Here is a 26,551-nt window from a genome sequence, read left to right on the forward strand (position 1 = left end):
CCTGTCACATCGGTAACGTTAGAAATGGTGCCGGATCGTGCATTGTTATATAATATTCAAAGTCTCCGACTTAACATTCACAGGTAACATGAATTGGAATAACGACATTGTTAAGGCTACTGCAAGGAAAGTGAGCTCCTTTTACCATGCTAGAAAATTTATCACCCCTGCCAGGATCCTATATATCTTCAAAGTGACTATCTGCCCATAAATGGGGTATTGTTGTCACATTCGGACAGGTGCACCAACTATTAGTCTCTCCTTAGGCAGGGTCCAAGAAAGTGTCTGTAGTCTAATAGGTCCTGCACTATCTACCTAGCTCATCACCACAATGTTGCATCTCTATACTTGTTTTACAAGTACTACAATGGAATGTGCTCCAATGAACTTGCTGCTCTGATATCCCCCATCAACGCAAATATCCCTGACCAACCCTACAATCTCATTGATTCACTGTATAAATCCTCAGATGCTAAAAAGCTTTTTATTCTAATAAATTCTTTCCTCGAACTGCTGGCCTTTGAAAATCTCTGCTCGCTCCCTCGAGGATAAGGGTTAATGGATATATATAAGTAGTGGAAATTTTGTAAATTTGATTACTTGGGGGGGGGGTCAATAACTTGTTTACATTGGACTTGAAGACAATCAAATTGTAGTCAGCTGGAAAGCAGGCAAAGGGAACAGAGTTCTACAGGCGTGCAGTTCTAAAAAAAAAAAAAAAAAAAACCTTTGTTCATGGAATCTATGTTTTGATTTGGGCACAGATAAAGAGTGTGGGAAATTATTGATAGTGGTTTTGGCTAGACGAGTGACCTATATCAAACTGTAAAAATAAAAATAATTAAAACAAATCATTCAGCAACTTCATTTTCTTTTTTCATATGGCCCAGGAAACACCGGGTAGCCCTGCTAGGTTTGCTATAACAAGAAAAATAAAAGAACGGTTCAAGTTGTAAAAAGAAGTGCTTTAAAATCTTAGACCTTTCGCGTAAAATTGTATGACTAATATATATATATATATATATATATATATATATATATATATATATATAAAGTGACTTTGAAGAACAACCTCTACCAAACTACTGTCAATTTTTTTGGACTATAGATTTGAAACTTGATATATAGACGATTTGGCCTGTGGAACAAATTCGATTAGGTTTTTAGCTAGTAAAAATAGCTACTAAGGGGTCAAAATTTAAATATTAGAACTTACCAGGCGAAAATCGACTTAGAATACTCCTCTATGCATGCGTAAATATACATGCCTATGTTAAATTGTATTACTTTTTAAGTTTTGACATGCATCTATCCTTAGATCAAATAGTAGTGAGCTGGAGAGATAAATGTTTAGTTTCGAGTCTTGCTGATACTGTTAACGAGCATCTCTCCCCCCCTCTCTGGCTTTCTTACTCTTTCTGTTTTCTCTCTCTGTGTCTCTATAAGAGAATAGAGAGGGAGAGAGGGAGAGAGAGAGAGAGAGAAACAGAGAGAGCTAGCAGAGAGAGGAGAAACAAGGGACAGCACGTGTTGCTGAAGACCGGATCGTTGAAGCGTCATTTTCCCTCCTCAGAGCACTGTGAGAAAACTGTTACCATCGCGGTGAACTTCAAAATCACCAAAAGAAAAAAAAAAAGACGAACTGTTTTAAATTGTAACTATATTGTAAAATATAATTTTATACAAAAACAAACACAATTGTGACTTACGTCTTTTATTGCATATTTTTAAGTTACGGCTGATCGTTCTAAGTTGTCAACCGCTTTGTTTTCAGGTTCAACGTTGTTATGACATTTTTGACAATTGACGAGAGGCAAGATAAGGAAAAAGTGCCAGTCTAAGGTGAGATAACTCACTAGTCTTAACTCATTGTCATAACAACCGCTTAGTAAACAAGTGAACCCACGGACGACCGACGTAATTAAAACTGCTATGTACCACAGCCAGGGAGTCCTACGCACTATTACGATTTCCCAACCTGGGGGGCCACTCCACAATACAACAATACCACTCAAGTGATATATTTTAAAAACTTTTGAAATCACTAATATATATATTGGGTACAATATAATAATCAATTGAGAATTAGTTCTATAATAATAAATACAAAATCTTCATAAATTAAAATATCATATTTAAGCATAGTATATGACCGGGCAATGTCAGACAGCCTGCGAGTTTTATTATAAAATGATTTTAAAATTAGGAAATTAAAATTTGGAGGAAAAGAAACTCATTGCATTCAAAGTCATTATCGGAGCAATTCAGAGCACCAGCCATTTGACATACGCTTGCAATATTGCGCAAGTTTTGCATAATATTTTTGGACAGTTGAATTTAGGATAAAATTGCAAATATTTATCATTTTTAGCTAACAAATCAACACTGGGTTACCAAGCGTCTGATCCAACTTGATCAAAGTGATTTGAACAGACACTAAAACGCAAATGGTTCTAATTGCTACTCTTTTTTCCATTTTGTTTGGATCTGCTTCTCCTCTTTACTCACAAAAGCAAATAAGTTTTCACAGGAACGTGTTAACTTAAAAAAAATATTTTCAACGAGTGAAAAATTGTTTCAAACCCCAAAAGTATGTCAATGTAACATGCCAACATAAACTTAGAAATTTATTTAAAACAAGCCTGGTTGCCCGGGTGCTTGTAAGTGTGTGTTGAGAAGAAAAAACAGTGGTAGTAGGCAGGCAGCCTCAAACCCGTACCCGCAAAGGAGGAAAAGAATGTGGAAAAAAAAAAAAAAAAAAAAAAAAAAAAATGCCGTTTTTGCTGTTGCATCTATTACCAAACCAGAAGTGACAAATGTTTAAATTAAGGCTAGTCAATCGAAAAGAGGGGATGACTATATCATCAAAAAAAGCGACCTCTTCCTGTAGAAAAGTGCCTAGTTGAGTGGAGGAATTTTTCGATATTTGTCGTCTGAAGAATAGAGCTTCAAAACGGTACCAATCTTGTGAAAATTCGTCACCTCTGTCGAAAATTTTAGGCATACATACATACATACATTTTAACAAACAGGTGAGATTATATTATAGACTAGCCTGGGTTCCCGGTATTGCCTGGGTGTTTGGAGGTGTGTGTTGAGAGAAAAAAAGAGAAAGTGGTAGTAAGAAGGTAGGCTTGAACCCATACCAGGAAGGAGGAAAACAAAACAAAAAAAAAAAAAAAAAAAAAAGTGACGTCTTTGCCGTTGTGCCCATCGCCAAACCGAAAGTGACATAGGTTCAAATTAAGGCTAGATAATCAAAAAGATGGGATGACTTTCGAAAATATCGGTGAAAAAAAAGCGACCCTTCCCTATAGAAAAGTGCCCAGTGTAGGGTGAAGGAATTAATGTTTTCAGCCAATTTATTGATATTAGTTCTCCGAAGGGCCGAGCTTCAAAATGATACTGATTTTGTGAAAATCCATCGCCTCCGTTAAAAGTTTTAGGCAGACATACATACATACATTTAAACAGACAGTTCAGATTTATATTATAGACTAGAGGGGGTACCTGGCGTTGCCCGGGTGTTTAGAGGTGTGTGTGTGCTCAAGGGGGGGGGGGGGTAAATCAAAATGAAGTAATAACTCTGTTTAAATATTACATAAAAAGAAACAATGTTAAAACTTTTTTAAAAAATCGTTGCCCGGATGTTTGTGTCGGGGGGGGGGGTAAAAAAACGTTTTGGTAAGTAGGTAGGATCGAACCTGAAGCCTTGAGGCGAAGTTGGAATATAAAGTGAGAAAAGAACGTGACACGTTAACCGCTCGGCCACCAAGAAAGAGTAACTGAAACACGTTTGAATTTATTTAAGTATAAAAGAATTGACAGGTGCCTGCACTTAATGACTTAATGAGGTCAAATATTAGTAGCGGAGTTAAGTTTAACTGCAGGGCAGTTTTTTAATGAGGTCAAATAGAAGTTAATGCAGGGCAGTTTTTTAATGAGGTCAAATAGAAGTTAATGCGGGGCAGTTTTTTGGAGTTTGTTTACCCATGCCTAGATGTTTGGGGGGAAACCAGCTCCCAACAAAAAGGGAATTGTCCAAATTGAATAGCAATTGTCTGATATAAGGAGAAACTCCGCATTTATCAAAGCTGATTGCACTCCGAGAAGAATGCATTAAATTAAATTAAAATGTTTGCCCCATGTCCAAGTAACCTACATCTAAAATTTCAAGTGTTTAGACCCAAATGTTGCGAAGGAGTTTGGTAGAGTCTGCAAACGTCAACTCTGTAAACTTTGACCTCTTGCCAGCCAAATTTTCGCCCCAAAACTGATTAAAAAGCTTGCTGCATGTCTGAATACCCTTTATGTAAAATTTCAAATGTTTAGACCCAAAATCGGCTTAATTGTTTGCTAGAGATCGCAAAGGTCAAATCTTTTGAACTTTGACCCCTTGGCAGCCAACTTTTCGTCCAAAAACAGATTAAAAAGCTTGGCCTACGTCTGAATACACTTTATGTAAAATTTCAAATGTTTAGACAAAAAATTGGCTAAGTAATTTCGTAGCGACCGCAGAGGTCAATTTTGTCTTTGACCCCAATTTTGACCCCTTAGCATTTGTTTTGGGCTCAAATCAAATTGTAAAGTTCGATCCATATCCAAGTAATTTATATCTAAAATTTCAAGTGTTTAGACCCAAAATTGGCAGAGGAGTTTGATAGAGTTCTCAAAGGTCAAATTGTTAAACTGACTCCTTAACAGCAAAATTTCTGGCCAAAACCCGATTACAAAGATTTTCCCAAATCTCAATACCCCGTATATCAAATTTCGAGTCTGTAGACCAAAAATTGACAGAGTTATTTGGTAGGGAAATGTACACCGACAGACATTTTCATTTTTAAAAGTGAAAATGTCTGTCGGTGTCTGTCTGTACATTTTCCTACACAATAGCTGTCAATTTTCAGTCTACAGACTCGAAATTTGATATATAGGGTAGTGAGATTTGGGAAAATCTTTGTAATCCGTTTTCGGACAGAAATTTCACTGTTAAAGGGTCAAAGTTCAACGATTTGACCTTTGAGAACTCTACCAAACTCCTCCGACAATTTTGGGTATAAACAATTGAAATTTTAGATATAGGTTCCTTGGACATGGATCTAACTTAATAACCTGATTTGAGCCCAAAACAATAAATGTGAAGTGGTCATAATGGAGGTCAAAGTTTTTAAAAATTTGACGTCTGCGGTCTCTACCAAATTACTCAGACAATTTCTGGTCTTAACATTTGAAATTTTACATAAAGGATATTCAGAGATAGGGCAAGCTTTTTAATTGGTTTGGGTCGAAAATTTGAACTACCAATATATAAATGCATGTGTGTTTGCATGTCTGCCTAGAATTTTTGACAGTGGCAACGGATTTTCACAAGATCAGTATTGTTTTGAAGCTCAACCATTTAGACGACAAATACCGAAAAATTGACTAAAAACATTAATTTTTCACCTTCAACTGGGCACTTTTCTACAGGGAGGGGGGGGGTCGCTTTTTTCGCTGATATTTTCGAAAGTCACCCCTTCTTTTCAATTTTCTAGCCTTAATTTAAATCTAGGTCACTTCCAGTTTGGCGGTGGTTGTAACAGCAAAGACGTCAGGTTCCCCCCCCCTCATTCTTTTCCTCCTTCGAGGTACAAGCTCAAGCCTGCCTTCCTACTACCACTTTTGTTTTACTCAACACACACCTCCAAACACCCGGGCAACGCCGGGCACCTATGCTAGTATATATATAAATAAATATTTTATATCCAAATTATACAAGGTTCATCAAAATAAGTTTCCAGACTTCTTTTGTACAGGCATTAAAAATTGTCATAGACCCTTGAAAATTCAATGTTATTACTATACATCATATGAGATGACTGACCAACTTTTATGATTTCAGGTTCAAACGAACAGTTACAGCAAGAATTGGAATACACCCTACTAAAGCCTGGTTGTCACAGCTGGTGAATTTCACAAACGCAATCTGGATGTCAAGACACATTAATAGAACGATATGCAAAAAAATTATCTTAAACTTGGAAAAAATGCCACAGAAACGTATGGAATGCTTCAAATTGCTTTTCGACCATCTTGCATGAATCAAGCATCAGTTTTTGAATGGCAAAGAAAAGATTCAAAGAAGGCAGGGAGTTTGTGAGGGATGATGAGAGGTGTGGGAAGAGTAAGGAAGTTAGAACACCAGAGTTAATTGGCCAAATAAAGAATTTCATGGATGAGGACCGTCGTGTATCTATAGAGAATAAGTGCAACGTTTGATGTTAGTGTGGGAACTGTACACACAGTTATTCATGAGTAACTGAAACTACAGAAGATTTGCATGAATGCATCAGTCTATAACTCCATCCTTGTCACAGACTATTTGACCAAGATGAGCATCAAGACAGTTCCTCAACCTTCCTATAGTCCAGACCTTGCTCCCCATGATTTTTGGTTATTCCCTAAACTCAAGGAAAATTTTAGAGACTGCCATTATGAGAGATTAAATAGGCTGTGACAAGGGTCATTGGCATGCTCACAGAAGACTTCCATGAGGCTTTCCAGAAGTTGCTGGAATGGTACAACAGCCGGAGGAGATTACTTTGAAGGGGACTAGAGTTTCATGTGCATGTACTATCAATAAAAGTGTGTACTATCAATAAAAGTGTGTACTATCAATAAAAGTGTGTACTATCAATAAAAGTGTGTACTATCAATAAAAGTGTGTACTATCAATAAGTGTACTATCAATAAAAGTGTGTACTATCAATAAAAGTGTGTACTATCAATAAAAGTGTGTATTATCAATAAAGTGTGTACTATCAATAAAGTGTGTACTATCAATAAAGTGTGTACTATCAATAAAGTGTGTACTATCAATAAAGTGTGTACTATCAATAAAGTGTGTACTATCAATAAAGTGTGTACTATCAATAAAGTGTGTATTATCAATAAAGTGTGTATTATCAATAAAGTGTGTATTATCAATAAAGTGTGTATTATCAATAAAAGTGCCTATATGAAAAAAGTCTGGAAGCTTATTGAAGACACCTTGCATTACACTTGGAGGTCTATTTCAAAGTTCAAGTATCCTGAATGATAAAACGCCTCTCCTCCAGGTCATTCAAAATAAGTGGTGAAAGTTTCTTGTGGTGTTTGCACCGATCTCTTTCAGGTGCAGGAGTGGATAATAGATATCCTGAGAGATATCGCAATAGCCATTGTCAGACAAAATAAGGAAAAAAGGTTAAATTTCTTGTGCCTATTTTCAAATAGCAGATCCAATAAACTTTGCACCATTCGAATAGCTAGTCTTTGAACTTTCTCCAGATGCTGGATATCATGTATTAAGAGTGTTCCAAAAGTAATGGCTCCTATCTTTTTATTTTTTTATTCTATCCAAATGGATCAGAGGGGTATTACAAATTGTTATGATGACTAAATCTATGCAGTTTATGAAAGTTTCATATCTCTGTTGCAGATATTGACAGTGTGATACTCTAGGAAAGCAACCCATGTCATGGATATACATCTGAAGCAGAGATGCATTATTGAATTCCTGAGAAAAGTGCATTGAGAATGGTGGTGACTATATAGAAAAATAAATTCTGGAGCACAAAAGTTTGCTCATTTTAATAGTACCATTCCCATCTTTAGAGCTCTTCAACTTTTGAGTAAAAAAAAAAAAGAAAAAAGAAAAAAGAAAAAAAAGAAAAGGAAAAGAAATGAAAAGAAAAAGGAAAAGAAATGAAAAGAAAAAGGAAAAGAAATGAAAAGAAAAAGGAAAAGAAATGAAAAGAAAAAGGAAAAGAAATGAAAAGAAAAAGGAAAAGAAATGAAAAGAAAAAGGAAAAGAAATGAAAAGAAAAAGGAAAAGAAATGAAAAGAAAAAGGAAAAGAAATGAAAAGAAAAAGGAAAAGAAATGAAAAGAAGGAAAAGAAATGAAAAAAAGGAAAAGAAATGAAAAGAAAAAGGAAAAGAAATGAAAAGAAAAAGGAAAAGAAATGAAAAGAAAAAGGAAAAGAAAAAGGAAAAGAAAAGGAAAAGGAAAAGAAATGAAAAGGAAAAGAAATGAAAAGGAAAAGAAATGAAAAGGAAAAGAAATGAAAAGAAAAAGAAATGAAAAGAAAAAGAAATGAAAAGAAAAAGAAATGAAAAGAAAAGAAAAAAGAAAAAAAAGAAAAAAGAAAAGAAAAAAACAGAAAAAAGAAAAAGAAAGAAAAAAGAAAAAGAAAAAAGAAAAGAAAAAAACAGAAAAAAGAAAAAGAAAGAAAAAAGAAAGAAAAAGAAAAAAGAAAGAAAAAGAAAAAAGAAAGAAAAAGAAAAAAGAAAGAAAAAGAAAAAAGAAAGAAAAAGAAAAAAGAAAGATACGAAAAAAGAAAAAAGAAAAAGAAAAAGAAAGATACGAAAAAAGAAAGATACGAAAAAAGAAAGATACGAAAAAAGAAAGATACGAAAAAAGAAAGATACGAAAAAAGAAAGATACAAAAAAAGAAAGATACAAAAAAAGAAAGATACGAAAAAAGAAAGATACGAAAAAAGAAAGATACGAAAAAAGAAAGATACGAAAAAAGAAAGATACGAAAAAAGAAAGATACGAAAAAAGAAAGATACGAAAAAAGAAAGATACGAAAAAAGAAAGATACGAAAAAAGAAAGATACGAAAAAAGAAAGATACGAAAAAAGAAAGATACGAAAAAAGAAAGATACGAAAAAAGAAAGATACGAAAAAAGAAAGATACGAAAAAAGAAAGATACGAAAAAAGAAAGATACGAAAAAAGAAAGATACGAAAAAAGAAAGATACGAAAAAGAAAGATACGAAAAAGAAAGATACGAAAAAGAAAGATACGAAAAAGATACGAAAAAGATACGAAAAAGATACGAAAAAGATACGAAAAAGAAAGATACGAAAAAAGATACGAAAAAGAAAGATACGAAAAAGATACGAAAAAGAAAGATACGAAAAAGAAAGATACGAAAAAGAAAGATACGAAAAAGAAAGATACGAAAAAGAAAGATAAGAAAAAGAAAGATAAGAAAAAGAAAGATAAGAAAAAAAGAAAAAAAAAGAAAAAAAGAAAAAGAAAAGAAAAAGAAAAAAAGAAAAAGAAAAAGAAAAAGAAAAAGAAAAAAAGAAAAAGATAAGAAAAAGAAAGAAAAAAAGAAAAAGATAAGAAAAAGAAAGAAAAAAAGAAAAAGATAAGAAAAAGAAAAAGATAAGAAAAAGAAAAAGATAAGAAAAAGAAAAAGATAAGAAAAAGAAAAAGAAAAAGAAAAAGATAAGAGAAAGAAAAAGATAAGAGAAAGAAAAAGATAAGAGAAAGAAAAAGATAAGAGAAAGAAAAAGATAAGAGAAAGAAAAAGATAAGAGAAAGAAAAAGATAAGAGAAAGAAAAAGATAAGAGAAAGAAAAGAAAACCCTCTTTATTTTCAAATCTATCGTATATTTATTATTTTTATATACCGATCAGTAAGGTGATATTTTTTTCCTTTTTTTGTTCACTTCAATAAGATATGGACGAAAGGCCTGCACACCCTATTTTAACATTGATCTGACAAAGGAGACAAAGTGAGAGAAATATTTCAGGAGTTACCAGAAAGAGTATCGAATGATTGCGTGCTTGTTGCTTTATTTGCAACCTGAATACAATATTTAGATGGCATGAATAATGTGTCGACCAGAAGGCCAAGATCTTTTGTTTCGTTCACCTCCTTGAGCAGAGCCCTGTCACTGTGGAAAGTAATGGCCAAGCAAGAAATAAAATCCATTGCAACATGGTAGCATTTATTGACATTGAAATACAAGTCCCATTCGGACGGCAAATATCGAAAAATTGGCTAAAAACATTAATTCCTTAACCTTCAACTGGCCACTTTTCTACAGGTAGAGGGTCGGATTTTTCGCCAATATTTTCAAAAGTCATCCCTTCTTTTCAGTTGACTAGCTTTAATTTAAAAGCTTCGTCGCTTCCAGTTTGGCGATGGATGCAATGGCAAAGACGTCACATTTTTTTTCATGTTCTTTTCCTCCTTCATGGTACGGGTTCGAGCCTGCCTGCCTACTACCACTTTTTTTTTTTTTTTTTTTTTTTGCTCAACACACACCTCCAAACACCTGTGCAATAAGATCCTGTTTTTTGATGACATCCTGGATTCCGATAAATGTCAGTCTATTGGCCGAGATGGGTGATTATAGTGGGTCTCCTCTAGGTTCTGTATTCAGTTCTATTCTCCTTCTGCTCTATCTCAACAATTTGCCAGGAGTGATTGATGGAAGCATTCTCTTATTAGCAGATGCATGGAGGCCATAAGTGTAAGGTTATATAAAAGTATGTAGTTCTATGTCTTGCCAAAGTCCAAAAAGACGATGTCAGCAATATCTCCATCATCCATTATACTTGTAACCCATTCCTCCATCATAAGCAAATTTGTGAGACACAAACGTTTCCGAATGAAACCATGTTTAATACCCCCACTTTTTTTTTTTTTTTTTTTTTTTTAAAACTCTTTTCACCACAAATAATGAATATTGCCACTAGGAACATAATTGGCTACTATTTTGGATCAAGTCTAACAGGGAACTATGGGGAGTTGACCAGCGAGATGTCTGTTTACATTACATTTAAATTTCATCATGTTAGTAGTCAGGGAAATAGGGAGGGAATTCCGAAGTCTAGCAGTTTGAGGGAAGAAATTATAGTAGAAGGCTTTCCAACATCTAGGGACCTCAATAGTGAAGAGGTGGAATTTTGCTGTTTGTTGGGTTGGTCTGGAGTTAGGGTATGTCACAGACATACAAGTGATATGAGTTCATCAGAAACAATAATAGCATGGAGATATGGTAGCAGTAAACGTAATAGGAGTCAGGATTGCTCACTTGAGCAGAACTTTCATGGATTTTGAGATGATAGAGGCGGGGGATAAACAGCTCTAATTAATTGGGTCTTCGTTGCCACCTTTTCTTAAAAGATAGAGCAGATCATGGCCACTCATCACTTTTCAAGAACAGCTCCAGTAATCAGTGAAAAATTGAAAATGCTAAACGTTCAGATAATTCGGATGTAGCAGCTTGTAAAATTGCTGCATTTGCATTGAAAGGATAAAAAGCTGACTCTTATGCTTAACCCGAGTGATGGCGATTGGCTGCATTGGTGGTGCTACCATGTATAGCATTGCAGGTTTTCTGCCATCGTCTTTGAAAATCTCTGCGAAAATATCAGCAAAGAGAGATGCTTGTTGGTTTGAGCGCTCAATTTTTTCTCATTTGGAATTACGTAGAATTGTGACCCGATGATCGGCTTCATGATCACATCACAATAAAACAACACGACGAGTACGTGATGTAAAGCAGTTAAGCTTGGTGTGCGTATGAGGATGGTTGAGTCTTATAGAGTCACATAGTATAGGAAGAGGAACATTAAACGTCGTCTGTCACTAGTTGTCTGGACGCATTAGTCCTCAACAATTTTATTCTCAATCCAATCTACTTTCACCTGGCTTTGACTTCAATCTCTCTCAGGAAGGGATCTTCGAGTCGCCAACTATCTCAAAACTGAACACTCTCCTCAACTGTCGCAAACTCAAAACTGTTCATAAATTGTTCCAAATCACCACCATGCCTTGATTAAAAATCCTATTTTAACTTTCTTTTGTGTTCCTTGGTGAACAACTTCCTATACCTTTTTTCTGCTGATAAACTTACTTTCTCTTATATTACTAAATTTTTTTCTTTTTTGCTTTCTAACACTAGATGAGGAAGCACATGTTGATAGTATCATGTTGGATTACAATTTTTGTTTTTCAATTTTTTTTTTTATTTCTTGCACATGAGCATAAATCTAGTTCAGTTACAGCTAGTACTTGGCCTTCGGGACAAGATCAAAGTGTAGTATCTGTTCTTCAGATGCTGCACTTCTATTTCTTGTTCTCTTTCGGTGGAGGAGAAATCCTTCACGACTGAGACAATTTTTATTTTTGTATCTTTTCTCCACGTTAAAAAACGACCCTGGTGTCTAACTCTGTCCCGTGGGGAGGCATAGTAAATAGGTACAGCTAGCATCTAAAGCAATCTGCCTCTCAATATGTTATCTACTTATGCTCGATGTGAATAGCTTCCAAACTTTAAAGGTTTGCTAAAAGTTTGGAAACGATTGAAACAACTTATTTGACATCTAAAATGATTCCAATTTCTTTTCAAATTTCAAAAGCTCATTAAATAATGCATTATTTATTTATTTTTTTTTTTTTTTACTTGGGAGTCATAACAGTTATTAGTACATCAGCTGTAAATCCTGCAGAATGGAAATATATTGCATTTCACTGAGCAGGTTATTTTTGCTGAGGTGGTTGACCACTTTTGTTTATCACAAATTCCAGCAACTTACTCATAAGGCACAGGAGATTGATTGGTCTGTACTGATAGCGAGATAACCAATCTCTGGAATTTTTAAGTACGGGGCAGACTGATGAAGCTTTCCAGGGTGTTGGGAAGCATTTCTCTTTAAGGAAACGTTTAAACAGTTTTGTAAGTATGGAAGTTAGTTGAAGATTTTAGAGCACTACGACTGGAATGCCGTCAAGGTTAGTTGCTTTACTGGAATCAAGGTTTTTGGTAAGTTTGGCAACATCATGTACAGATATTTGTATGTCGCATAGTGTGTTTTCAGTCACAGGAGGAAATAGTAGGGGAGTAGACAGATCTGATCGCAAAAGGTAGAATTTGCTACAAAGTTTTTGGCAAAGAGTTTTGCTTTGTCAGATGCTGACAAAATTACCTCATGTCCAGTGACGATGGTAAGGACACACTTCTATTCAGGATCCTGTTTGTTATTTGCCAAAACTGGTGGGAACCAAGCCACTGCTCAGCTACTTAAAACTTGACATACTGAGCAATTTAGGGTAGGTCAATTTTGGAAGTTTAAATAATGCTACATATAGAAAGTTGTAAACTAATGTCAATAGTCACAAGAAATATTTTTCTTCAAAATTTTATATTTATTTGAGAATTCCACTTTAAGTACTAAAAAAATCACGATACTTATCACCGGTGTTAAGGGAAATATGTGCGGCTTAAATAAAATCCGTGTTTAAACAAAAATGAAATCATACAAGACACTTAATATTTTCATGTTTAGTATACCATTTTTGTCATAAATTAAATGAAAATATTAAAATTACAAAGATATAAGAGAATTATAATAATTTAATATACAAGTATCTATTTACATATAACGTTTCATTAATAGGTTAATATTACACTATTCACCGGTCGAAGTTACTTCCCCCTGGCAATTGTTATTCGCCTCATGGTTTTGTTTACGCTTTTAATTATAACGAATAGGTTTTTTTCCAATTAAACAAAAAACATTCTTTAACTATTAAAGAATATAACATTTTAAAATATTTTTATTTGTTTAATCATTAAAAAGCTTGTTTACTTCCCCCGGCAATTGTTATTCATCTCGTGTTTTTTTCACGCTTTTAATTATAACGATTATCTGGGGATTTTTCCAATTAAACAAAAAAAATCTTTAACTATTAAAGAATATAACATTTTTAAATATTCTGATTTGTTTATATTTTTAAAGTCAGTGTTTAATCATTAAAAAGCTTTTTTACGTGCTGAACTCCGAAAGGATTCTACTTTTAAGCTAAGTGTAAACAAAACATTACTTTTTAAGATTAATGTATTTCTTTCAAATTTATTAATTTATTCCATATATTTTTGCATTTTAATTTTTTTCGAATACATTTTTTTTAGGTTTCTTATTTAAAATGTCCAGAAAATCTGCAATTTCAGCAACTCGCAGTAAAAATGTTATGAAATTTGGAGGTCCACCTGCACCATTAAATAAAACGGAGCCTCCAATTTACCGACAAATTATTCAATATTGTTACTATTTAAAGAATACTTATCCTCACCTTTCAAATTTTGCTATTAATAAATTAATAACAACCGATGTAATGGATATATGGAAGGCAGTTAATCCACGTTTACCTCTGTTAACAGAACTGTTTTAAAGAAGGTGAATATATTATGCTTCGAGAAAGCCCAACAAATAAATCGAAGATCTCTCCCTGCTTCGAAAGTGCAAAAATTTTACGGGAAAACTGGATTTATTATTTGATATTTCATCCTGTTGTTGCGAATTACCTGTTCTACCTGGTGAGGATTATCGAGTAAAATGCAACAAAGAAAATTGCTGCAGTAAGCACATTATTTGCACTCGCCCTTTTCAAAAAAAAAGGTAAAGTTATTTTCTATTTTTGTTTTGAAATGTCTTTGTGAGTCAACCTTATATCGAAATTTATTTCCAAATATTATTTAAATATTTAAACAAATTTTTCCTCTTTAATTTTCATGCATATTTTCATGTTAATCTGTTTAGTTATATTAAAATATAATATGAATATAATCTAATCTTTCAGGTTCCAGTTGAGGATCGTGAATATTTAAAGGATCAGAAGTGCAAAATAGGGCCTAAGGGTACTTTTCAACTTGGCCCCATCGATAAATGCGCTATTAAGAAAAGTAAAAAGGAACAAAAAAGATTAAGAAAAAATTACCAACACCAACAGCTTCAACATCAAATCTCCAGGATATTATTTCTTTTCCCTCCTCCCCATCTTGCCCAAGTGAAGAACTAGAATATTTCCAGCCACAAACGGATGAAGAAGGGCCTTATAGCCTTACTAAATTTCCCAGATATGCCCTTGAATTAGTCATATCTTCTAATGTTGGAGCCAGCTTGGCTAATGCTTTGCTTTTGGATTTGAAGGCTATGGGCCTTCTGATACATAATATTATAAAAAATTATTGTTGATAAATGTAAGATTGACAGAGCAAAAGCCAAAGTGAAAGAAACAGCTCAACAAAAGCATGAAGGAAGTATGGGGAACCTCATCTGTATTGGAGTTGACTTGATAAGGACATGTTAAAATATAAAGAAGTTGTCGATGAAATGGACTGTGAAAAAAACTAAGAGTCCTGAACGGCATTTGACTTTTACAAAGGAGACACCATCTGAAAGTCATTATCTGACTCATAGAATTTTACCTAAAACTGGTGCAACAGGTGCTGTTCACACAGATGAAGTGCTGGATGTTCTAAAGGAATTCAATAAAGGCCGTCCTTGTTGATAATATTCAAGCCAACACAGGTTGTGAAGGTGGACTGGTATCAATTTTAGAAAAGAAATTTTTAAAAAATCTACAAACAATTGGTTGCTCTTTGCATCAAAATGAATTGCCCTTCAGAGCCCTTCTTAAAAACCTAGATGGCTGTGCAAAAGGCCCTACAACCTTCAGTGGTCCTCTGGGGAAATTATGCTCAAATGATTATCATGATTTGCCCCAAATAGCATTTTCCCCTATTAGCAGTCCTCTGGATTCAATTGTAAAAATTGATCAAATAAATGATCTCAGCTGTGATCAAAGACTTTTGTTTGAATGCACAGTAGGCATTTCTAGAGGTCAAGTTGACCCTAGATATGCTTCCTGGAAAATTGGCCCTTTAAACCAAGCAAGGTGGTTAACTTTGGCTATCAGGCTCATGTGTTTATGGACTCGTGGCGCATACCCACAAAGACTCATAACAAAACTGCAGTCTTATAAATTTTGTTGTAAATGTGTATGCCACTTGAGAGAGAGATTCGCTAATCCTATGAGATATAACTGTAAGCACATCTGCTGTAGATCTAGCAGAACAGAAACCATATTGTGTGTCACTAAGGTTATTTTTGCTGAGATGGTTGATTACTTCTCTATTTAACAGATTCCAGCAACTTACTCATGACGCACAGGAGACTTATTGGCCTGTACTGAGAGGGGAATGAGCGATCACCTGAATTCTTAAATACAGGGCATACTGATGGGATTTTCCAGGGTGATGGGAAGCAATTCTCTTTAAGACAACGTTTAAACAGTTTTGTAAGTATGGGCGCTAGTTCTGGTTTAAGTTTTGTGAGTACTATAATTGGAATACCCTCAGGGCCGGTTGCTTTACTGGAATCAAGGTTTTTGATTAGCTTGGCAACATCAAGTACAGACATTTGTATATCACACAGCGTGTTTTCTGATACAGGAGGAAATATTGGGTGTTTGCAGCCTTGGTTGCAAAGGGTAGAATTAGCTGCAAAGTTCTTGGCAAAGAGTTTGGCTTTGATGCTGACGAGATTACCTCAGGTCCATTTATGATAGTTGGGATAGAGCACACGCTTCTCTCCAGGATTCTGTTTGCTATTTGTCAAAACTGGTTGGAACCAAGCCGCTGCTCAGCTACTTTGGACTTGACGACTGAGCATACAACTCTTGCGTTCTTCATTACTTTCTTACAATGGTTGCTGGCAGTCCTGAAAGTGGCTTTAGTTTTCATACATCTATTACATTGGAAGCAGTGGAAAAAGTGATTTCTGTGCACAATGGCAGCAGCACATTCTGGAGAGAACCATGGCTGGCTGTTAGGTTTTTGCTGGAACTTTTTTTGACGGTATGAAATAGTCTATACCTACAATTAACCATTCCGTCAGGTCTGATACTATAGAGGACACATCGTTTTTAAACATAGAATGCAGAGGTAGATCCGATACAAATGTACGGAAGCTATCCCAGTCAGCCATAATATATCGATATACTGTACGATGGAGAGGTACGTCTGAGGACTTATATTTCATTTTTATCTTACAACTGAGTGGTCAGAAGATCCAAGAAGAGACAGAACGGAAACTGAACATAGTTCAGGGCAAGTTGTGAGAAAAAGGTCTAAGGCTCGCATACTGGCCGTCATTGTCGGGCACACGGGTAGGTTCGTGAACAATCTGAGCGCGGTCATAACCAATGGAAAAATCATGACAGAACCTCCCCTCATCATCGGTCTTATTTGAATGGGTCAACCATTCCACATTGTGAACATTGAAGTCTCCACATACATGAATGTTAGCTGAAGGATAAGCAGATAGGATGTGGTCAATTTTCTCATATGCTTTTAAGATAGTAACTCCACTGTTATGGGGGCGATAGAGTAAATATAAATGCAGTAGTGTGAGCTAGTGCAACCCGGAAGCACATATAGGGTAAGTTAGGATCTTCTCTGGAGATGTCCCTACCACATGGAAAGTCATCTTTAATATAGGCACATATTCCATGCTCATGGCGATCTTGGGAAGTTAAGTTAGAGTATCCCTTAATTACAAACTCATTTAGGGAAATAGTCTGCCCAATGCCAGTTTCGCTTAAAAATAAAAGGTCTGGTTTAGTCTCCTGTAATTGGGCTTTAACCTCTGGAAGGTTAGAACGTAGACCTCTGATGTTAGAGAAAGAGACATGGTAGTGGGGGTCTACGTTGGAAGAAGGAGATCCGGGTTTAATCGTGTATTTTTTCTTGAAACTTGTCATGATGGAATTTTGGAATTTGTGGACTAAGTCATCAGATTTGCTTAGAGCAAGACAGAGAGGGGAAACTAAGAGAGAAAAAGAAACAAAGAAATTTTTTTTTTGTAGAACATAAGGTAAAGCCATAACAATTACCAACTAATATGGCATCGAGAGGTCCCACCAGAAACTACTGCAGGGTCCAGAATTTCTAGGCAAGTTGTAAGAAAAAAGTAAATGAGGGTTCATGAAGAATTTGTGTCAGGCAATGGAGAAATCATGACAATACCTTCCCTCATCATCTGTCTTGTTTGAGTAGACTAGTCATTCAATATTGTGAACATTGAAGTCTCCGCAGATGTGAATGTTAGCCGAGGGATAGGTAGACAGAATGTGGTCAATTTTCTCAGATACTCCCAATGATATTAACTCCACTGTTATGGGGGCGATAGAGGGCAAATATGAATGCAGTGCTGTGAGCAAGTGCTACTCTGAAGCACATATAAGGCAAATTAGGATATTCTTTAGAGATGTCCCAACCACATGGAAAGCCATCTGTAATGTAGGCACACATTCCATACCCATAACAATTTTGGGGGTCAAATTTTGATGTCAAGTTTGAGTATCCTTTAATCACAAACTCATCTAGAGAACAGCCAGTCCATGCCAGTTTCACACAGGAACAAAAAAGTGAGGTTTAGCCTCCTGTAATTGGATTTTAACCTCTAGAAAGTTGGAACGTAGACTCCTGATGTTAGAGAAGGAGACCTGGTAATGGGGGTCTATGTTTAAAGTTGGAGTTCTGGGTTTAATCTTGCTTTGTTTGAGATTTTTCATTCTTGAGGATTGAGATATGTGGAAAAGGTCAGCAAAGTTGTTAAAGCAGAGCAGAAAAAAAAAAAAGAATGATTTTTGCAACCATGTAGAGTCATAACATTACCCACTAATATGGTATCACGAAACCCCACCAGAAGCTACTGCATGATCCAGAATCCATTCACAAAATAGCAATACAGCAGTTTCAGTACTTTTCACCTGTTGATAGGATGGCCTCTTTGGTGGTTAATCCAAGGTTCGGATCTTTGACTATCAGGTGGATAACGTCAGCCCAGGTAAAACGTTTACCTCCAACACCCTTATTAGTGATAAGGCCACAAAGATAGAAATAACCATTTACAAAAGATAGGTCAGGCTTGTTTACAAAGAAAATGAAATGCATTCTGGTGGATTTAATTTTTTCGGTGTTTCATTATGCATAACCAACACTTACTTTCGCATTTTATTTTTTACAGACAACGTTTAATTTTTCTATGTATAATGACTGATCCTTTCACTGGAAAATATTTTTGATTTTAGAGAGGTGATCCGTTTTCTGTATAAATTTAACAAACTGATTAGCTACTTTATAAGCTACCAATTTGACCCACTTTTTTTTTCTACCATGTACATTTATTGAGCATGTTGCTAGAGATTTTTTTAAAGCAAATATTTTAGATTTTAGAGTGGGGATCACTTTCTCTATAAATTTAACATTAAAAACAATTCACCCATTTCTTGGCCATCATCAATTTTTGAAAACTTAATGCAGAAATAAACAATGCAAATGTTTTTTCTTTTTGACAAGGTTAACAATTGGCAAGGAGATGGGGGGGATTTGTTTATTAGAAACCATTTTTTTTTTTTTTTTTAATTTCTATAATTCCAGTTCTTGTGCAGAAGAGCGTGCAAGCAATATAATTAATTCTTGTTTTTAGGTCAACAATTTCTGTATAGCAACAAAAACTAACTTCACTACATAACATTGAGAATTTTTTTTTTCATATTCACCCCCCAAAAAAAGCCAAAAACAAACGGCTATTCTGAATTAGAGGACATGCCTACAAGAACAGTCTAAGTAGGGAGTTAAGCAGCAAGATGTTCTTTTGTATTGCATTTAAACCAACATGGAGAGAATTCCAAAGTCTAGCTGTCCATGGAAAAAAAAAACTGAGTACAAATCTCTCCAGCATTGGAGAACCTCTAGAGTGAAAGAAAGGAATTTTGCTGTTTGCCGGATGAGCTGGGGGTACTAATATCATGAGCCAGAGTACATTCCATTAAAGAGCTTGTAACATTGTGGTGATGGGATGGGACAGAGGTTGGAGCTTGTTTAACAGTGCCGGACCTTTTAGATTGAAGACTCTTCTTGATCCATGTCCCAAGCCTTCTACTCTAATAGTTTCTTCCCCAGAACTGCTAGATTTTGAAATTCCCTTCCGGATTCCTGCTTCCCCAACTGTACGGACATGCAGAAGTTCATGTGAACAGACATCTAGTTGCTCAACTCCCTACATAGTATCCCTGCAATTTATGTCCCTGATAGTAGCCCCTTACATCAAAGTGGCACTGTGCCTTGTTTGGGGTGAAAATGGAATCAAAAAAAATAAATAAATAGAAAATAGTGGTTAATGCACTGGCTTCCATGCATGGGCAAATGGTGGAGTTGTAGAGATATAGGACATTGTCCAATGTGAGTATTTTTCTAGCATGGTAGAAAGAGCCCATCTTCTTTGCAGCCATGTCTACATATTTATTCCAATTGGTGTTCCCTTTAAATGTTAGACTGAGGAGTTCGAATTGTGCACTATCGGCTAGAGTGTTATTATCTATGGCAATTGGTGGCTGAAAAGGTTCTTTGTTATTGTTGAAGGAAAGAAGTTTTGTCTTAGTAGCAGTAAATGTAACCATCCATTTACTTCCCCATTTCACTACCGCCTTGAGGTAATTTTCTAAGGTTTCAGACATTGTCTTGAATAATTGCACATTCGTGTTTACTATATGTCAGGTATAGAACATAGTATTATCAGCAAATATATCCATCCCAGACACAATTTCATCAGGGAAGTCATTTATGAATATCAAAAACAATAAAGACCCAAGGATTGACCCCTGAGGAACATCTGCATTAATGTCATGTTGTTTGGAGGCATGGTCATAGAGGACAACGGGGACTTTTCCTTTGCTAAAAAGGATCTAATTATATTAAGTATTTGCTTAGTAATACTGAAGGATTTCATTTTCATGAAAAGACCTTTATGCTAGATCTTGTCAAATGTCTACGATACATACTATTGTCCTAGCTTCCTCTATCTCGTCTAGTGCATGGTATATGCGTTCAGAGATAATTGTTAGGATGTCTGCAGTAGGCTTGCTTAAATCCGTGCTGTCAGTCAGAAAGATGTTTAGCATTTACAAGATGGCGGATTAATGCCTGGTTGATTAACTTCTCAAATATTGTAGCGAAGAGAGGAAAAGAACTAACAAGGAATAATTGAGTAAATCAGTTGTTTTACCAGAATTCTTGAATACTGGTACCATAGGGGCAATTTCCCAGTTATAAGGAAGCAAGGTTCAGTAAGGCATTTGTTGTAGAGTATGGAGAGCACAAGAGCTAGCTCAGCAGAGCATAAGATCAGATCTACACGACTTGGAGGCGTTTAAGTTTTTTATATCACAAACATGGAAAGGGATGATGATTTTTTTTTTTTTTTTTTTTGGCGTGTATAATTTGGAAACACTGGTCATTTGAATATGCAAGCTCTGGCCATGCCTTTGTCCCCACGCTTGAGTAACATTTGAAACGTCCAAATGAATCCCAAACACACTAGTTTCCTCAGTTAACAGAAACTTGCATAGCTCATTAACGTCCCCCTCCCACCTGACTTCTATAACCTCTACCGGTGATGCCTTAACTTTTAAAAGGAAATAATGCGAAAAAAAAATAAAATTTTTAAAATATGTTTCCATTAATAAAGTACTTGGTGAAATTCAATTGTAAGTTTCACTCTTCTGGAGGTTAATTCCATGCAGATTCCCAAGTTCAACAAAATACATTTGAAGAAAGTTGGAGGTTACATCGACTGAAACGTTATGAAAATGACACTCAAGGTGAGAATAGTTGTCTGAAGAATACAGATAATATGAATAAGAAAAAAAAATTTTCATTACATTTTCACCCCAAACAAGGTACATTGCCACTTTGGTGTAGGGGGCTACTATCAGGGGCAACATTACTGGGATACTATTTTAGGATTTGGGCAGCAAGATGTCGATTCACGTTACACTTGAACTTCTGCACATCAGTACAGTTGGGGAAGCAGGGACCTGGAATGGAATTCCAAAGTCTAGCGGTTCTGGGGAAGAAACTACTGGAGTAGAAAGATCTTTTACATCTAGGGATCTCTACAGTGTGGGGGTGGGATTTAGCAGCCTGTCGGGTTTGTCGAAGGTGCTCACGTCGTGGGGGCACAAGTGCTTGCAGTTCGTCAGAGCATTCACCACTAAAATACTTGTAGAACAGGCAGAGGGATGCAACATTTCGTCGATGGGACAGAGACTGAAGCTTAGATGCTAGTTCAGGGCCTATCAGATTTGCGACTCTCTTTTGAACCTTGTCAAGGAGCGAGAGACTAGTAGCAGATGCACCAGCCCAAATATGACAGTAATACTCCATACATGGGCGAATGGTGGCTTTATAGAGGTACAAGATACTTTCGAGTGTTAGTAGTTTTCTAGCACGGTAGAGAGAGCCCACCTTCCTTGCAGCAGCCCTGGCAATGCTTTCAATGTAATTGTTCCAGCTCATGTTTCCTGTGAACGTTAGGCCAAGCAGTTTGAAAGATGTACTCTCCGATAAAGAGTTGTTGGCCATTGCTATAGGTGGTAGAGAAGGTTTCTTGTAATTATTGAATGAAACTAGTTTAGTCTTGGCGGCATTGAACATGACCATCCATTTTTGTCCCCATCCCACTACAGATTGGAGGTCACCCTCTAATGTTTTTGCTATTTCTTTAGATATGTGTTTATTTGTTTTCCTGTTGTGCCTGTTATAGAGTGTAGTGTCATCAGCATATATACCCATCTCAGAGGAAATTTTGTCGGGGAGGTCATTTATGAATATTAGGAACAATAGAAGTCCAAGGATAGATCCTTGGGGCACTCCCGCATTTATATCATATTGTTTAGATGTACGACCATCGAGGACAACTTGGATTTTTCTCTTATCTAAGGATTTAATTATGTTAAGCATTCTACCAGTGATACCGTATGATCTAATTTTCCTGAGGAGACCCTCATGCCATACCCTGTCAAAAGCCTTAGATATATCTAGAGCTACCACTCTGCCCAGTGAATGGTATATACGTTCAGAGATTACAGTAAGGATGTCTACTGTGGAAAGGGGTTTTCTAAATCCATATTGTTGGTCAGTCAGAAGTTTAGCATCTGTAAGGTGATGGACTAGAGCATGGTTAATTAAGGTCTCAAATATTTTGGCAAAAAGTGAGAGGAGGCTAATGGGGCGATAATTTGATGGGTCAGTTCTTTCGCCAGAATTCTTGAATACTGGAACCACAGAAGCAGTTTTCCAACAGCCCGGAAAGCAAGATTCATTAAGGCATTTGTTGTAGAGTTTGGAGAGAACTGAGCTACTTTGGCTGAGCACTTTTTTAATAGCACAGCTGGAATGAGATCAGGCCCATATGCTTTTGAAGTGTCAAGGTTTTTTATGATAGCATGCACCTGAGCAAGGGTGATTTTTAGATTGTCTAGCATGGCATCTGTCCGCAAAGGAAAGTCAGGCAGGGGGTGGTTGGAAAGGTCCAGTGTGGAGTTTGAGGCAAACCAACTGGCAAGCATATTAGCCTTGTCGGTTGCTGAGCAAACAACCTCGTGATTGTTGGTTAGTGGGGGAATTGTTGATTGCCCATTATTTATTACACTGTTATAGATTTTCCAAAAGTCACGAGTTCCTAATTTTTGTGCTTTGATGCGTTTTTTAGTGGTTTACGTAAATTCTCTTAGCTGTCGCTATTTCTTTCTAGCTTTTATATACTTCTGTCTGTTTGAACTGGACTTATGTCGGTTAAATCTGTGGTATGCATGCTGCCTTTGAGCAATGGCAGTTGCGCAAGTAGAAGTAAACCATTTGGGAGAGTGGGGCATGCTATAAAATTTCCGCATGGGAACATGCGCCTTGATTACAGTTTTGAACCATTAACGGTCTCATTTGCACACTGTTCAGCAGGAAGAGAAAAAATATTTCCGCATGGGGCATCTCTGATAAGATCTGATGGCTTCCCAGTCAGCCTTTTTATAATATCTCGTTATTTTGAGCACTGGCTCTTCAGTTTTGACTCTAGAGTTTAGGACGATTTCAATCATTATCACCGTTCCCAAGTGGGCTGTCGGCATTCGTTATACAATCATCGAGAACGGTGGTCAAAAACAGATCTAGAAGTGATGCGACTGATGCGTGTTGTTCTTCCTGGTTAGGGAAACGGGTTGGAAACGTAACAATTTAGAATTCAACCGAATAAAAAAAAAATTTTTTAATTTTTTTTAATTTATGATGTACTTACCTGACACGGAACGAACATGTCATATTCCAAAAATCACGTAAACCGATCAAATTGGGAAAATCAAATTCTATGAGTAAGCTAAAAGGGACCGTCTCGTGTCGTTATTTCGTAAAAAGCAAGGGCAGATAAGTCCAAAATTAAAACTTTAGAGATCAGCCTTGTAATGCTACAGATTTCGCATTAATCGCTTAAAAATCATTTTTTATAAAAATAAAACTACTCGATCAATTTACTTAATTTTTGGAGTATGATATTTACATTAAAGATTTTCTGTAGTTTTTTTTTTTTTTAGTTAGGTTGAATTTAACCCCTTTTTACTTTCATACAAAAACTGGCGATGGCCATAAAGTGAGTGATCAGTTAACATAAAATTTATATAGGAAACTGATCCCCACTCTAAAAAATGATTTTTTTCTTTAAAAATTTATTTAGAAACCGGTAATTCTCTAATGATATAAACGAAAAAGACAAAACTTCGGTCCGTAAAAAAAAAAAAAAAAATGGTGAAAATGAGTGGCGATCTTGAAATCTTCCTAAAAACAATAGTTTCTTAAATTCGTTTCATTTTATGCTAGCCTTTTTTTTTTTTTTTTTTTTTTTTTTTTTTTTTTTTTTGCAAACACCAAATAATGTATTAATTTTAAATAATTAAAAATGTGTAAGTCACGTAGAGGCGGTGGTGTGTGGTGACCTCAGATAACGAAAAGGGTCACACAATTCAAATTAAAGTAATTTCCCATTTAATAGAAATAGTCGAAATAAAATATGAAATTGTTAAACCCACTCCCCCATGAAAATCCACAAGCGAATTTCATAATGTTGTTTCAGTTGTAACCATCTTAAAGCTCGAACATTCAATATAATCTTAAATATTTTTTTTTTCTTCTTCTAAACTTACATCGCAACATTTTAAAATACAGGAACTAGATTTCCTTGATTCTTTTAAACTGTTGCAATGTGAGCTCAAGGGGGAAAAAAACTCGGTTTTAATTCGTAATATAATTTAAGTTGGATGGAGAAAATATCAAATTTTTTTTTTTTTTTTGTACTTATATAGATAAGACCCCCATGGCTACTTGTTATTTAGGTACTTATGCATTTTTGTTACCGTGCTGAAATAACATTATTTAGAAAGCCATTCTTAACGTGGGGATGGGAGGGTGTTTTGTAATTATTGTGTACTTTCAACTAATAAAAAAAATATCGTAAAACTTTAATTTAACAACAGTGCATAAGTATCGTTACTTGCTCGTTAAAATCCAATGGTGATTAGATACAACCGATAACAAAATGAAACCTGGGTTTCTGACATGCAAAAAGGATAAACACGGGTTTATTTACATGAACACAAGAACAAAAAGTAACGCAACAATGCAAACATTTAAAAAAAAAAAAATTATTTTTAATGCAATGTATATTGAATCTGTGCTTTCGGCTTCAGGAGCCAGAGTTTCATTTTGCGTAGTCGTCTTTTGACTGCTGTAACTATTTAACAGATTTTTTGGTACTAGTGCACTTATTGATCCGTGCTGAAATAATAACATTATTATTTAAAAAGCCATTCTTAACATGAGGAGGGGGAAGATGTTTTGTAACTATTCTATACTTTAACCTTACAATTGAATAAAAAACATAAAACTTTATTTAAACTTGAAAATATGATTTTAAAAATAGCACAGATCACGAAGTGCACTCTAGCACCGATTTTTTCTTCTTCTTCTTCTTTTTAAGCAATATTTGCAGCCATGGGAGCCGATCTATGTAAGCACCGATTTTTTTAAAGGGTGTGGGGGGTCTTGTTTTTTAAATTCACACATATACAAACAAGCCTACTGATTTTGGTATAATTTGAACCGAAATCATAAATTTAATTGAAAAAATATATGCACTTGATAATAAAATACAAGAATTGATCATCGATTAAAAAAAAAAATTACGCCCTGTTATTCAACAAATTACTGTCTACTCCTTGTTTTAAAAACTTCAAGAATAGCAAAGAAAATGTATGCACTTACTTGCCCACGGCGTTGGCTTCTCCTCAGATCCCATGCCTTTATTTTAACTTTGATGCCGTTTTTAATTTGTTATGGTTTAATCCGTTTTTATTTGCCTTTTCGAGGGGAGAAAAAAAAAAAAAAAGAAAGTCACCGACATACACAGACAATTTTACACGCTGTGTATTTTATTCGAAATTAAACTCATTAAGCGCCGCCTACTGGTTGTAACTGCCTCTCATCAGGGGCAGGTAACTCTCATTCTTATAATTTCGACCTTTTCAACCTTGCATATTTTTTCGCCCTAATCTTTCAAAAGTTGTTGGTGCTTATTAATTAAACCGAGTGTATGTTCAGAATAAGAACGACAATCGAAAGACGCAAAGTTGAATTTCCATTAAAAACCAATGTCGTTTACTTAATTGTCACGTCAATTTCAAATAAAATCAATGTTATTTACTCAACTGTCATGTCGCAATTAGTAACATATTACTAAATTATGAAATAAAACACTACTTTCATGAATCATTGATCTGCCATTATTATTTTTTGGAAATATAACTTAAACATGGGCAGGAGCTGCTAAAAACAGCCTATCCTGCCTTGACAGAGTACAAAATAGACTCCGTGGCTTAGTGGGGGATGCCCTTTTCTCTACCCTGCAACCTCTCTCCCACAGAAGAGACGTTGCGAGCCTATCCTTGTTTTATCGTTATTTTCATGGCAGGTGCTCGTCTGAACTCTAATCTCTGGTCCCCCCTCGCCAATCTTTCACGAAAAACACCCGTCTAGCTGAAACCACTGTCAAAA

The 26,551-nt window shown here is 35.4% G+C and overlaps 1 protein-coding gene across 1 annotated transcript in view; it reads right to left on the bottom strand.

Moving 5' to 3' along the window:
• LOC145260351 (apoptosis regulator BAX-like) overlaps nt 1-25,990 on the bottom strand; it is a 135,029-nt gene extending 109,039 nt beyond the window's left edge. Inside the window, exon 1 of the mRNA XM_080118284.1 lies at nt 25,763-25,990. Within this exon, the coding sequence (XP_079974410.1) occupies nt 25,763-25,796 (34 nt within the window). The 5' untranslated portion in view covers nt 25,797-25,990. The remainder of the gene's footprint in view (nt 1-25,762) is intronic.
• Between the last annotated feature and the right edge of the window lie 561 nt (nt 25,991-26,551).

Source organism: Euprymna scolopes, chromosome 36 (assembly GCF_053919585.1).
Source record: "Euprymna scolopes isolate OS-2025 chromosome 36, ASM5391958v1, whole genome shotgun sequence".
In the NCBI taxonomy this organism is placed as follows: Eukaryota; Metazoa; Mollusca; class Cephalopoda; order Sepiida; family Sepiolidae; genus Euprymna; species Euprymna scolopes.